This window comes from Harpia harpyja, chromosome 4 (genome assembly GCF_026419915.1).
Source record: "Harpia harpyja isolate bHarHar1 chromosome 4, bHarHar1 primary haplotype, whole genome shotgun sequence".
Lineage (NCBI taxonomy): Eukaryota > Metazoa > Chordata > Aves > Accipitriformes > Accipitridae > Harpia > Harpia harpyja.
The window spans coordinates 62373021-62388457 of record NC_068943.1 but is presented as its reverse complement, the minus strand read 5'-3'; the positions used below and the strand labels follow the sequence as shown (position 1 = coordinate 62388457).

Sequence of the window (15437 nt, the reverse complement as noted above, 5' to 3'; positions counted from 1 at the left end):
AGTCTACGCTTCTGTGTTCTTTCCTCAAAAAAAAAAAAAAAAAAAAATCCGGTCCTCCCCACATTACTAAATAGTTGCATCTGTTCCCTTGCTATTCTTCAGGCTAGCACTCACCCAAACTTTCCCATGACACTTCATTTTGACAGCAGTCCCAGCAGATTTGCCATAGCTGTATGATTGAACTGAGACTTTTTCTTCTAAAACCACATCTTTAGACAAAGTAGTAATTTGGGCAGAGTGTAAACCTTTACTACTGCTTATTACTAAAACTAACTGGTCTGTTAATTTCCTCAGCAAAGTTAACTGCAAGCCCAACATATTAAAAATAGAACAAAATCTGGTATCTCTATTAGTCATTTTAAGCTAGTTTTCTCCTTAAAGAAAATTCCATTTAAGTTCAACAAAATCCGTTACACTTTGTTTCATTTGTCATTTTGCAGCTCTAGTATGGTAATTCCTAATCATACTGAGTCATGCTTCTTGGCTGACTTAGAAGTACCCTCTGTACTCTTTTAGCATCACTGTGCATCCAAGTGACATTAAGTAACATAACAGGCTGATGTACATTCTCAGCAGTGTATTAATACTTACAGGCTGTCCTTGGTACCACTGTGGATTAAACTTCTCTTCACTTTTAAGCGTGAAGGATGCATTTGTTTTGGGGTCATACATCTTGTTATCAATTATACCATGAGATTCAGGATACAGCCCCTGTAATTGAGAGTATACCTTGTCACAATGTTATAAAGAAAAAGAACCTTCCAGCTACACAAAGAGATGTCCATTAGACAAATATGTCCAGTGAATCATCTATATGCGACTTCTACTCCACCAGTACCTCAAGACACAAATTTAACAGCATCACCTACCATTGCTACCAAGCCCTATCTTCCAATTCTTAATTGCTTCTCAGTGAGATTAAGAAAAATAGGCAAGCAACTTGCTCTGGGATCAAACTGAAAGACACCATCTCAGTTCACGCGTTTGTTGTATCTTTAGTACCAATGACAAAGCAATTACCTATGCTGGACCTCCATCACATGACCAAAACCTGGGGATTTCAAAGGAGAATTGCACATCAGCAGGTAAAAGCTCCAGCTGGGGATAACCATTATGTGAGCAGAGAAAGAAGTTCTCAGAGGCACCAGCTGTTAGGTAGTTTTAACAGATTTTATGCTCTACCTTCAAGCAGACTAGCTCCTTTTTACATTAAAGGATATAACACCACCACCACTAGGACCCTAATAAACACCACACCTGCTACTTTTGACAACAACAGGGAGCCGAGACAAAGGCTTATACTGTATTTAGGGACACTTTCACATGGCTGCAGGGCATGATTAATGCCATGCCTCTTAGCTGCATATTCAACCATGGATATTTGTGAGGATTACACAAATAAACATCTCATTCCTGAACCTGCACTCCTCCCCAAAAGTCCTGACAAACTGGGAAGGTAAGAAAGAAGGTACAGATCCTCAAGTATTTGACTGAATTTTAGGTCTGACGTGATGAACCTAAGAAGGATCTACTGGATTCCAACTCTGCATTCGGTGTTGAAAACCTCCATTTTTCTTCTTCCTCCTATACACAAGAGGTGGTAAATTTACAAGATCAGCTTTGTGACATTCCTATCCAGGTTTGGGTACAATCCATCAGAGTCAACATCAATGCAAGGTTCAAATCTTTCGTTTCATTTCATACTCTTCTTTGCATCATGCCAAGCTACCTTAAAGAAGTGAACAAGGCTGGCAGTTTAAAGGAGTAAGGCTGCTCTTAGTCCAGAAGAGAGCAAGCTGCAATTTAGTGGAAATATTTACACAAATGAGGAGTTGTAAAGTGATGTGGCCTTCCACCTATACAGGAATTCTTGCAGCTAGTTTTAGGAGGATTGGATTACTTAAGATGAAATCTGACCATTTAGCTGCAGTGTTATATAATGACTGTTAATCTAAATTAAAGAGTATAATATATACATTTTCATAATCTGAAGGGAAATCTTATTATTTTAATAATCCATCAAAGAAATATACTATTCCCTTGGAGACAACTTGGTAATGAACAGCCTCTTCAGCAGTGGAAATGTAATATACAGGAATTCTTACTGTGACAATGGAGTAATGATTGGGAAAGGTTTTTGAAGGATACACTGGTCTCATACTGGAGGTGTATGTTCCACATTTCTCTAAAGGGAGGAAGAAAGAAAAATCAGCAAAATTACAGAAATAAAAACCCTTGCAAGCTGCTCTCATGAAGACATAAACCTTTTTAAAAAAGAAAAAGAGAAGAAAAAGACAAAAAATATTCCCAGAAAGTTTTCATTCTTCAAAATTCTGGAGTTAATACTTCATTTTTCTTCCCACATTCATTTACAAGCTGACTAAATGGCTATTAATACAAATTTTATATATTCCTAACGACTGACTTCAATGGTCATGAGCAAAACCTACAGTCCTTATGAAAACCATGCATAGATAAGAATGAATAATCAAAGAAATCACACACTCCAAAGTTGCCCTGGTATGCAGCAAGTGAAGTCTGCTGCTTGACAGCAACTGGCTACTTCACCCTGGGCACTCCCAGAGATGAAGTGGCCACTGGCAGTGGTACCCTGGTGCTCTCAGTCACCTGTCAAATCCCTATGTATTTTGCAGTCTCCTTTTTGTTTGCGGGTTTTTGTTTGTTTGTTTTTAATAAAAATAAGCTCTTATTCCAAGATGAATCTCAAAGTTTCCTTTATCTTAATATAAAAATCATAGGTTTCTAAGGAGATTAGTGCACAGTGTTTGCTAGTACGAAGAGTCATTAGCCAGGCCAAAACACTTAAGCAGACCTTACTGGAGTTAGGTGCCTAAATTTTCACAGGCAAATGTATAGGCCCTAATTTAACAGAAAGAAAAGAAAAAGAAAAAAAAAAGCCTTTACCAACAACTTCAAAAATACTATGTGATAACCAAAACCACTTTAACTGATGCTAAAAAGCCAAAAATAATGACCCTATGGAAAGACCACCACTGGGCAGTCTTCACTGGCCCTCTGTTGTCATTATTTTTATAATATAAATGAAAAGGAAATAAAAGGTTTGATAACATAAAAAGCGTTGCATCAAGGCACTTTGAACTCATTGGATTAGGGCTTTGGATTAGATCTCAGTTGAAATAATCAATTTAAGCTAATCAAGATAAAAAGAAGCCAACCCAGAAAGTTAAATCCTCTCAAGTTACATAGACAGTCCCTCCCACATCTGTGTTCTGTAGTAACAAATCATCACTTGCACCATTTTTGCTACTGCAACACACTCAACACGTTTCAACCATTTCCAAATCTGTTGTTGAGGCTGTTTTCTGAAATCATAGGGGTTTTTGTGGGGGTGGATGGGGAGGTTGGAGGGGGTTTTTGTTTTGTTTTTAAAGTAAGACTAAAATACACTTAAAAACTTTTGTCCAAAATCCTAGGGGGTTTTGCTGGGACTTTCCATAAGAGTTACCTTTCTTCTTTCTGACTTGTTAAAGACAATTTAAGACAGAAGGAAGATTTCTTTAAAAATTATAATATCACAGCATAAAAGTATGGGAAAATATCTTCTCTGAGCCCCATATACACACGTTATGGCTACGTTTGGATTCACTGAAAACCTTCAGCTCCATGCTGAATTGCCCACCTTTCAGCAGGTAGCAGAGAGAATGAGTATATAATAAAACTTGCTAAAATTGAAATTATGATATTGTCTTACAGGCATCTCTTCTAACTGATTTCTCCAAGGAGACATCAGAATTTCACTGTAGGCATGGCTAAATTAACAGGACTAGATAATGGGAATATTTTTATCTAACAGAATGCTGCACTTGTCATCAAGTGTTTTAAAGAGGAAAATCCAGGGATTTAACATTGTTCTAATTTAATAAAGAACTGGGAAGTCCGATAAGTTACTTAAAGCCAATAACTGTTCACTGCTTTGTAAATGCTGTCATTCAAACTGTGTCTCTTTTTGAACATTTACTAGTCCTGTAAATTAATAACTATGAACTTCAAAAGGATTCAATACACTTTTTCAGCAATATTCAAGCAATTTATCCATTTTTGTTACTTATCTACCACAAAGTACTAGATTTCATTACCCTTTCCTGCACAGCAAAATACTGTAGCAGTATTTACATACTCATATAAATGTTTATCTTTACACTATGACTGCTTCCACCATTTTCAGTGCCTAGTCACGTGGGACATGAAGAACATGGAGATTTGAAGCTACAGGCCCTCAGAGTGCCATGCGATATACATCGCAGTGACACCAATTTCCACTCATGAGACTATTTTTCTCTTACTGAAGAAAAATTGCCTTATCTGAGCTTTTCACCCACCATTTTACCATGAGGGGAAAAAAGCCTGGAAAGCAAGGTTTTGTAACAAGAGAAAGCTGAAGATCCTGTAGTATATCATATCTAAAAGTCTTGTATCAGATTACAAAAAAATGCTCCATAGTAATGTAGAACTGCAGACACAATGCAGAAATAATATTTTTTCCCCAGACTGTTCCTTGTTTTGCTGTGTCTAAAACATGTATTATTAGACATTATGGTTTTAGAATCCTTTAAAAAAAAAAAGTTTTGACCACCAAAACCTCCATGGTTCTGGAGAAGTGAAGTGACTATGATGAAGATACCAAGATATTTGTATTTCTTAGTGGTCAGAATTTATCATGGGTTCAGTGGAAAGAGAAATACAAGTTTATTACAGGAGTCAGCGAGATAAGTCCTACAGATACTTTGTGGCACTGTTATTTTGTATCTCAGCCACAGCTATAACTACCTGTAATAGCCAGCCTCTCCTCACAATGCCCAAGAAGTCTTCTTCAGTTGAAATTTTTTATAACTGCATCTAATAAAATTGTTTCAAATACCTCATTTTATTCTAACATGGAACAAACCAAAAAAAGCTAAAACCTCAAATACATCTGTGAATTGTTATCCTCTGGAACAGATCAAGTTGTAACAACCACTGCACAAAAAAGCAAGTATTTTTACTGATTTATTTTTAGTCAAACTGAGACCAGCCACCCCAGGTAGTAATTTATGAATGACAAGAAAATTGGCATATTTTTCAGACAAGAAATGCCATCAGTTCTTTACAGACCACAGCCAAAACAGAGACAGGAAAAGTAACTAAAGTTACTTAGACACTACAAAGTTAAGACAGTACAAATGCTAGGGTAAAAATATGTACTTATGAGGTTCTCATTTCTTCTGAAAATGTTTGTTAAATCAAAGTTCTCAGATTCAGCACATTTCTACCAGCCGTTCTGTATCATCTGTTCCTAATCTCTTCCTTCTCTATTTTCTTTTTCAAATCTAATCAAATGCTTTCTACCTCGCTTTCCATTTTCCAAAGCCATTCCACCTAAATATGAGACAATACGCAATATAGAGCAAAAAGTGGGTCTACTTCTATTTTGAAGAAATAAAGTAATCTCACAGCAAAAAAGCACCCACCTCCTAAATATAGGAAGGACTACTTAATTTTTAAGGTTTCACGGAAAATCCAAAGAGCCCTTTCCTCATGCCCTGTCTCTCTTTTTCTTTCCACCCTCCCACACCTCAAGCTCTCTGTACACAGTTGTTTAGAGCAACAACTTCCATTTCCATAGAAGAAGAGTGAGAATTTTAAAGAGTAAGCATAGCCGCATCTATGGATTTTTCAGGTGAGACATCATGATATTGCTTAGACAAAGAAACTACTCACGTAATTTGCTAATAACAGGTAGAAGTCCACCCCAAGTCTGCAAATATTCTGCTCTGAAGCCATCCAATGAAAATAGTAACACTGGAGACTTGGTAAATCTGAACAAACAGAAATTGAAGTATTAAAAGACAGACTCTGAGAAATAATTTCCTATCACTTATTTCAAGAAAGTTTCCCCTAAATCATGAGGATGTTCATTATGGGACTATAAACCAGGCCATGGAAGTAAGTCTTCCTAAGCAGGAAGGTTCACAGGCCGGTGCAGTCCTGAGCAGCCAGCCATCTGGTCCCTCTGGTTGTGGGCTGGCATAGCAACCCTGCCCAAAGAGGCTGAGTATCACAGTAGGGCAAGCACAGGGAAATCATGACAAGGCCTGATTTCACAAACACCCATAAAATAAAGAACGAGCCAAGATGCTCATGTAATCCATCTGGTGGGTTTGGTACTCCTTATCTTGAAATCAGTCCCACTGGAGCAACACTCAGCCCCTCCAACCCAACCTCCCTCCCCAAGGGTAAGAGAAGGGAAAGAGGAAAAGCAACGTGAAGCCATGGCTTTCGTTTATTCACTGTGCTCCTGAACAACTTGTAATCTATCTGAAACAAAGGAATTTATCTTTTTACATATACAGTGCACAAAACCATAAGAAAGTCTAATGTACAGGATATGTTAAATCAGCAACTATAACACACACATTTCCTTTCATCTTATCAAGATCACGTAACAAAGAAGAACTTGGTTACTGTACCAGAAGTACTACCAATCTCTGAACTGAAAAATGTGGCCCTATGACTGGAACACTGTACCAGTATTTCTGCCTGGAACTTGACAAATAAATTCAGAAACTGATTTCACTGGAACTAGCAAAAATAAATTCTCGCCTTCCAATCTCCACAGGACCTCTGTTTTCCAGCTTTGACTTGCTCCCAGCTTCAGCCCTGTTCAAACAATTTCTCTCCAACTGTAAGCACTTAAAATATTGCATCACAATGGGAATAGTCATCAGTAACTTCTTCCTTGAAGAAAAAATATCCTATGTTTGACCTATAGATATGAAGACATGTGAGACTGCAAAAAATCACTGCAGTGCAGCAACGACCACTGAAAATACAGATTTGCATAGAAGAATTGAATATTTTTTACATGCCAATTGCAAGCTCATTTTTCCTTTTTATGTCTACAAATTGTAAAGTGAAAATGTTTTTTTTTTTAAAAACTTTGTTGCACTTTAGTTTCCCAAAATAAAACAGTGAGGATAGAAGACAAATATTATTTATAAAGTGTTTACAATTTCTTTAGTGAGGCACCCCACAAAAAGATCCAAACAGTCATTTACAAGTGAAACATTTATAAGCCTTATTTCAGTCAAACAAAGGTGACTATATTAAACTGAAGATTAGTCAGGCAATCAAAACATGTCTATCCTAAAAAAATTTTAATCAACAATTTGGACAACAGTTCAGCCAAAAGGATTTCACTAGTCAGAACCATTACATAGCCTACCCTACACCCCAGACAGAATGAAACATTAAGATGTATTTGTAAGATGTGTGTTTGTAGCCCGGTTTTTATTTATATGGTATATTTAATACCATATTTTGAAAATCTTAGGGCAATTAGCTGGGAGCAAGAAATTAGTCTTGGTCTGAAGATCATTAAAGTTCTTTGGCAGAACAGAGTAGGGAAACTTCACGTACTACCTTTGCCCATATTACAAGTATCTTTTGCACCACAGATTCTGATCTCTGCAACTTCTGCAAATACCTTCTCCGCTGCCCACCCCAATAAATTGATTCCCTCCAATGCAGAGGTCTAACAATCTCCACTGCAAAGTTTCCTGCAATAAAATATGAACTTTGATGCAAAGACTGGTCAATATTACTTAACAACAAGTTTAACTAAAAAAAAAAAAAGTACCCACAAAAAAACCAAACCAAATTTAAAACTACTCCTTAGAAAGGGACTTTACACAACCGTTTCTGGTTTGGCAGTTACAAGCAAACCAACTGTTAAGTACATGTTTTGGTTGTCTGCAAACGCAGCTACTGACCCTCTCGCACATGTAAAATTAAACTTGGCAAAATAGACCATTGCCACAACTAGGGAGATTGGCCATTTCGCTGCTTGTATATTCTACACATGCTGAAACTCATACAGTTAGTGATGAGCCCTGTGCTCAGGGAAGCAAAGCTTGACAGACCACGTTAACTGCACTCTCTTTGGAGCAACTCCAGTAAAATCCCTAGACAAACTGACCTGAGCTCGGTTCTGAGATATATCAGCGATTTCCATGACTTTTTCTCGTCGGTAGCCCAGGTTACACTTGCTACTTCAAAAATGTGCTACCATGAGCAAGCAAGCCTGGTAGGCTCAAGTTTTGGCCCTGCCAGTGATTCATGCTGGCTGTGTCCAAACAGTATGACAAGGGTGCTTCACAGGTCTTGGATAAATATGTACACCACAGTCACATCCTGACTCCAAACTGAAGGAAATGCAGTGGCAATTATCTCTTCCTGTAAACTGGCTTCTATGGAAACATAATGCAGGCAACACAGGCTTGCTGTGGTCTAGCAGGTTCACTAGTCTGGATGACGAAGAGCCCAGAACTGCAGACCATACTGCCAACCTGACCTGCCTCACCGCAGGCAAGTTAGACCACAATTAAAGGAAAAAAATAGAAGAAAGAGAAAAGGAAAAAAGAAAAAAGTCCTCTTTAAAAGCTAAACATACTACACAGAAAACTTCCTATCCCCCCCACTAGTGCCTATATACAGCATAAAGCACAGGAAGTAAAGCTCTCTTTTCCGCTAAATGTACATAAAGCCTCAACAGGAGGCATAATAGCAAATTCCAAATATACAGGAGAGATCTGCAAAGAGGAAAGGAATCAGATGCTCTTCCAGCTCAATGAAGATAGAACAAATAGTAATAGGCTTAAAGTACAGCAAAAGATACTAAGACATCAGGAAAACCATCTAGTTAAGCACTAGGATAAACTGCTTAAGTAGGTTTGAATTCTCAGAGTTTCATTTCACTCCTAGAACAGTGAGAAGGTCTAGATCTCTCCTCAAATCTTATAGCCCATTAACTTTATAATCCAGTTAAATAATATAGAACCTAGTCTTGGAAAGACTTAGGTGAGTACTTAATTTTAACAACTTGATCAGTCTCACTGAAATTAGTGGGATTTCTCAATTAAACACCTCATTGAACACTGCATTGTCTTGTCTATTCTGCACCACAAGAGCAAACCCAACTAAAACCAAAACAGAATAAAACATGCTGTTATTAATACGCACAGAATCAGAATTGATATCCTGTGGCCTCAAAATGAGCACTGAGCTAGTCACCTGCACTCCTGCCTACCCCACCATAGGAAGAAGTGGATTGTTTACAGAGTTGTTAGTTTTGGGTGTGGTTTGTGCACTAATAGTCCAAGATGAGCCTTCAGTTGACACTGTTTGATTCAACTTTGACCCCACATCACCCTTTCCTGGCCTGGGTTTTATTGCAACATTTCTGGTTTTGCCAGGATTAAGACAACTTTAGTAGAGTAACTACGTATCCATTTCATGCTGAACAGAAATAAACAAAAACACCTAAAAAGAAGTTAACTAACAGGAGTTGCCCTATGGCATTTACACCATTAACTTTGACTGTGGATCTGCCCTAGGCTCTTGCTTGTTTATCCACCCCGTGGGGGTAACACTTCCTAATTTTGCATTAGGGAAATCAGCATCCTAGAGTCAGTTCCCATTACACAGTCCTGAATGGCCCCTGACCTCAGAACAGGAGTTAATGACAAAAGCTTCCAGAACCACCTGGCTACCACCCTCCTACGTGGGGGCTTATTGGGGACCTGGACTCCAAGCTGGACAGAAGTTCCAATTTCTGTCTTGATGAAGGTTCTGAAGTGTCAGCATTTGTTATTGCTCTGAATGAAAAGTACTTGTTTGGTATAAAAATATTCTGAAAGGAAATGTATTTTGTTTGACAGTATTATAACTCCAATGAATAAATATAGCACGATTTAAGTATCTTAACACAAGTCAAAAAAAGTAATGACATAAGAACAAAATGAAATGTTTTTACTTTACTAGAAATATCGCCAGCACACCATAATTTCAAAATCATCAAGATGAAAATAGTTTTGACTTTTTGACACTTTTCAGACAAGAACATAAATCAATTCAACTCATCCCCACAACATATCTACAAACTATTTTCCAGTGAACACTGTTCAGTCAAGAATGTTCAAGTCACTTCTATTAAGAACTTATACATACAATCATAGTTTGCAGTCAACTTTAGCTTTAAAGTTAATTTGAAGATCCCACAGCAAAAACAGTATAAGAAATACAGGCTTTTTTCCTGGCTGGGAGCTTTGCTGTACTGCTTGAGCCTGAGTGCTGTTGCCATAAACTACATGAGTCATTCCTCACACAACATACACATAACTTGCAGGAGCGGGCCCACTGTAGAGCTGAGCCAGAGGATACAAGGATCCCATGACATTCTACACCTTTTAAAGAAAGTAGTACAGACAGTTTGCAAATAATGCTGTCCCACTGCTGGTGAAACTGGGACAGTGATCTGCCGATCTGCCCACATTTTGCAGGTCTGGGGCTGGAACAGGCAAGGAAATGGAAAGGTCTTTAGAAGTGACCAGGGAGGGAGGGAGGCAGTCTTATGAGCCTGAGATTGCTGGATGGGTCCCAAAATATTTGGGACAGCAGGTATTAGAGCACATGTAGGACAATGAGGCTGGCACAAGACAGAGCTGCCCAGAGCACACACATCTGTGAGAGGCAGCGGGGTTCAGGAATAGGCATGTCTTGCAAGTCAAGCAAGTGCTGGGATACATGAGTGCTGCTGGGATAGAGCAACCTGATCTGTTAGGAAGTGCTACCAAATGCTGGCTGAACAGGTGTCCTTCTCTGTCTGGCAGCTGCTCTTACCGTGGATAAGAAAGGCAAGCAGGTCCCAGGAAGGCACAGTAAGGAAAATAATCTCAAAGATGAAGCGTAAGCAAAGAGTAGAGCTATGCAAATATACAGTATCCTCACCCTTTTGGACACTGGCGTTCAGTAATGTCCTCACACTCTTCTTCGACCCAGCTTGCCTCTCCTTAAAACAAATGAGTGCAATTTATTTTTTAAGACAGTACACTTATTGCTAAATGCAAGTTTTTTCATTTTACTGGATGCTTTTGAAGTTATATTATGTTCTTGCTCCTTTCATACAAATATAGGTACATATAAGAGACTGTAGGAACTTGTTTAGGATATTTACCTTTACAAACAGCATAATAATTGACACAGCAATCCTTATTTTCCACACAGTCATCTGAACAGGAGCAATGATATTCTGGTCGCCTCTTCTCTCCACACCTGAATTTATTACAGGTCCATATGTGGGCTAAAAACAGATGAGAGAGAAGGACAGCACAATGATTAATACCAGTGTAAGTGCAGAATTAACAAACTGAATCTTGTTCTCTTTCAAATGTGTACTCACTGAAAAACAGTCCTGAGGTATTTCATGCATGTGTAATATTGCAAGCTTTGGCACTTTGGAAAATAGAAACACCCATGGCTAAATAATCCAAGTGCATAGCCATCTGAATACAATTTTGCAGCATATGATTATAAATATCACAGATCAGAAAATCCTTTTTACAGACCTCCTTAAATATGGTAATTTATGCATTTACCAGATTAAACCTACATACTATAAAGAAAAAACCCAGATTTGAGTCTGACTTTGGAATGCCTAGAAGACACTGAGCAGCAGTAACTTACTCTGACTTGTACTGAAGTCACAATGGATTTTACCAGTCACCATCAGGCACTCCAGCGTCTTTCAGCACCTCTGAGGCATAGGTATCACTCTGCCACTATTTGAGACTATATACATAAGCTCACAGGAAGACCTACTGACTTCAGCTTCGTTGCTGATTTTAGTAAGAGATTTTTTTTTCCTGAATCATATTGATTTTCTGAATGGAATATTCCAATACATTGTATCATTTGAAGATGATCATTTTGCGATCATCTGATGATGATCTACACAAGTAGATCCTTTGAGGTCAATGAGGATAAACGTGAATGAGTTTACCAACTGAGTGAATACTTAAGTGAAGGTCTTAGAGACATGGAAGCCAAATCTAAATGTTTGATTAGAGGACAGTCAGCCATCTTCATACATGACTAGCAATTATAAATCCCTAAAAGCATTCTCAGGAGGTTAATGTCACTTTCAGGAATACTGAACTTCAGTAACTCTACCAATGTCAGTAGATCTTTACTTCTGAGAGAGATAGAAGAATCTATTATGGTTCTAGTTACATACTATTTAGAAATTAGAATTTGATTCTCCACTGATGTTAAGGCTAATTAATTAAAAAAAAAACCAACACCAAGCAATGAATTCCCATTCTTAGTGCTAAGACAGACCCTCCAATTTGTTTTTGAAGTATTCTTTAAACTGAGGCAGAGTGGTGTAATGAAACGAAGGGGAGGGTAAATCCCATGCAACTATTCCGTAAGCAAAGAGATTTATGCAATTTAGAGGATCTTTCAATAACAGTCAGTTGAAGCAGGGACCTAAGCTCAGTCTAATCATTTGGTTTTAAAAGTCAAAATTAGAATTTTTAATTTCAGTGTGAGACTACATTGATAAACTTTACAGATACACATGAAGAGGAGTGAGAAGAAAAACAGTTAACTGAAAAGAATGCTGCATATGAAGCATTAAGGCAAAACTAATTTGGAGAAAACAGTCAAGTTCTGTCCTTAATGTTACTACCTGCACTAACATATTTCCCTGTAAAATTTCTCCATGGTACTTTTCACACTTTTGCCTATCTGACCTTTGTTTTCCGGCAAATCACAAGACCTGCTTCTCACTTCACAATCATTCTCCTCCAGCACAATATGTTTTGTCATCCTGCCTTGTCCCAAAGGCCAGCACATGACCCTTGCTTCACACTCAAGCTGGGGAGTAACAAGGCAGAGGGCCTGAGTAGGTAGGTAAGGAGAGACAGCAGCTTTCAGAGTTGCTCTGTCCTTCTACTTTTTCACACTGGTGATGACAGAGAGATACAGTATGCAGAATGCACTCCTATTCCTGGTTTGCCTGAGAATGTAGGAGTTGTCCCTGATGCCAGGGACAATGCAGATCACTGTTCTCTCACCCCCAGACAAAGAACAAAAGGCTGGCTGAGACTGAGTTGCAGTTGTTCCTCCTCTTTCCCAAGGGGGAGGGCAGCAGCACAGTCCTCACAGCCTTTCTCCCCAGAGGAGCTACAGGAAAGCCAGCCTACCAGCTATGTCAGCTCTTACGTAGTCCAGCTGGGTGAAATGCACACAAAGCAAGCTTGTAACAGCTGCACCAGAGCCCTGATGTTTCCACATGAGTCCCCAGTACCACCATCATCACTGCAACTCCACCCATGGTTGCAATGGAGGGAGCACAAAAAGGGGAGACCACTGGCATCAGAACCACCCTGTTGTTCAGCAGCCCTCCTTTGCACTCACAGCCTGTCTGAAAAGTCAGGGGTTATAGCCAGCTGACCACAACAGTACTCACACATGCTGAGCTGTCCCATGTCACAGAATAGAAGAGTTTGCCCCACAGCTTTTTTCCATCCTTACCTGGTTGTATACATGTTTCCTGGTAATCTAAGCAGCAGTTTCCAAGCTTGACACAATCTCTATCACAACGGCAGCTTCCAAAGGTCCTTTCAAAGCAACGACCTTTGCAGGTTTTCACTGTAATATTGGATAGTGTTAGATGTCAGTGGCTGAGCCCAAATCAGTCAACATGCAACAGACACGAATCAGGTCAGCATGTGGAACGACAGAACTGGTCATTCCACAACTTACAGGATGGCTGCAAAACCAGTGACAGCCAAAGGAAAAGGAAAATCTTGATCCAACTAAATGTTTATTTTCTCTTATTGAGCAAAAATATCTTTTCATCATATTGAACAAAGAGTTCTGTTCTGTTTTAGCAGGAACAGAGTGTTTCGTTATTGGCAGAAATAAGTGAAACAAAAGACTACAATTCTAGTTGTGACTGTCCTTGCCTTTCTGTATCACCAGAAGATATGACTACAGTCATTTAGAATATGGAAGATCTCTATCAGAGGAAATCTGAACCTAGGTTTTCAATAAGGGTGCCCTAAACAGTGAAACACTTGCAGAGAGCACTAATCTTCATCTTCACATCTGACAATGTTCCACTTCCTATAAATAATTAAACATTAATTAGAATTTAGACTGCATTAGCTATGCTTGCAACTCTCCAATGTTCATGCCCTGTTTGAGTGACTGTCTTGATACAAATCAGTGGAACTGAAGAAGCCCCAGTCCAGCATTCTGCTATACCATGGTTAAGGTACTATCTCAAGACACAGGAAGGGCTGTTCCAAACCAGACACAGGAGATACAAACTTGAGTGTACTGCTCACTGGCTTAATTTTTGTTCAGTTTTAATGTTAAAAAAAAGGCACAGCATTCTTCCACTAGACTGGAGCTGCCTGGGGGGGGGGGGGGGGGGGGGAAACACCAAACCCGAAACTGGTGACATGAAGCTGTAACAACATATAAGTAGTTGGTCAGTCTGTTTCATCCTGTGCAATCACCAGAAGGGAGTGAGGTAAATCCTTCATCATTTGGCTCCTCTTATCAAGAATCTTGATGTGTGTGATATTAGGAAAATGAGATAATAATGAGCCAATATTGCAAAGCTGTAATAAAATGAGAAAAAACCTAAACAGATTCTACTGGGAAATTAATAATCTGAATTTTAATTAAAAATCATTGTAGGCCTGTTTGTTAAACAGATCAACTTTGAAATTATTCTAAATAGTTGCTCCCAAAGTGAAGCTTGATTTCTTAAAATATCTTTCATAACCTTCTACCTGAAGAAACTTCACCATTGAAAAAACCACATATTTTTCAGGACAGAAAACAGCCTGAGGAATTCCACAAGGAACGTTTTCAGGCTACAATTCTAACCAGTAAAAAAATAACTTTTTTTTTTGCCCATAATTGACTGGAAAAAATGAAAAACAAATGTTCCAGGACAACATGAAATAGAAATTGTTGGGGGTTTTTTATAGTGAACTGAGAAAAGCCAGCCATGTGACATCACCACAGTGACAGTTGGGATATATGGAAGCTGCCAGACCAGACACTGAGTGCCAGGATCAGTTTACCTCTCAAGTGAGTACACACAAGTACTGAGTACACCTGACATTTATTTCCCAGTATTTTCATTCCCCTCTAACTGAAACTGCTTCAAGCAATGCATCCAATCCTCTTCCTACAGCAAGAAAGGGTGGTATTCTGATAATATGAAAATTAATTTACGAAAAAAAAAGAAACAAAAAGGAATTCCTTAGAAATATTACTAAATAAAAAGCATATTAGTTACCATCTTTTGAACAGCTAGGCTTCAGGCCAAATATACATCCTAGGATTGTCGTTAACATGCAGACACAGAGCACCTGTGGGACAGGAAGGAAAAGAAAGTAATCTTAAATGACCACTGATGGTTTGAAAGCCCTTATTTTCTCTATACTGTTATACAATTATACTGAAATTGATAAACATGCAGATTAGGAGGCTGATTTCACTGCTTTCACAGTTTTCACTCACACAAGTAGTTATGTTTGCAATTAATTATTGCT

The 15437-nt window shown here is 38.5% G+C and overlaps 1 protein-coding gene across 2 annotated transcripts in view; it reads right to left on the bottom strand.

Annotated features, from left to right (window-relative positions):
• Positions 1–15437, bottom strand: part of ENPP1 (ectonucleotide pyrophosphatase/phosphodiesterase 1) — a 58728-nt gene that overhangs the window by 25829 nt on the left and 17462 nt on the right. For both annotated transcript variants that reach the window (XM_052784373.1, XM_052784374.1), the window contains 7 exons: positions 15182–15254; positions 13396–13512; positions 11033–11158; positions 10807–10867; positions 5740–5837; positions 2106–2185; positions 592–711 (listed from right to left, as the gene is read on the bottom strand). In XM_052784373.1, the coding sequence (XP_052640333.1) occupies positions 592–711; positions 2106–2185; positions 5740–5837; positions 10807–10867; positions 11033–11158; positions 13396–13512; positions 15182–15254 (675 nt within the window). The remainder of the gene's footprint in view (positions 1–591; positions 712–2105; positions 2186–5739; positions 5838–10806; positions 10868–11032; positions 11159–13395; positions 13513–15181; positions 15255–15437) is intronic.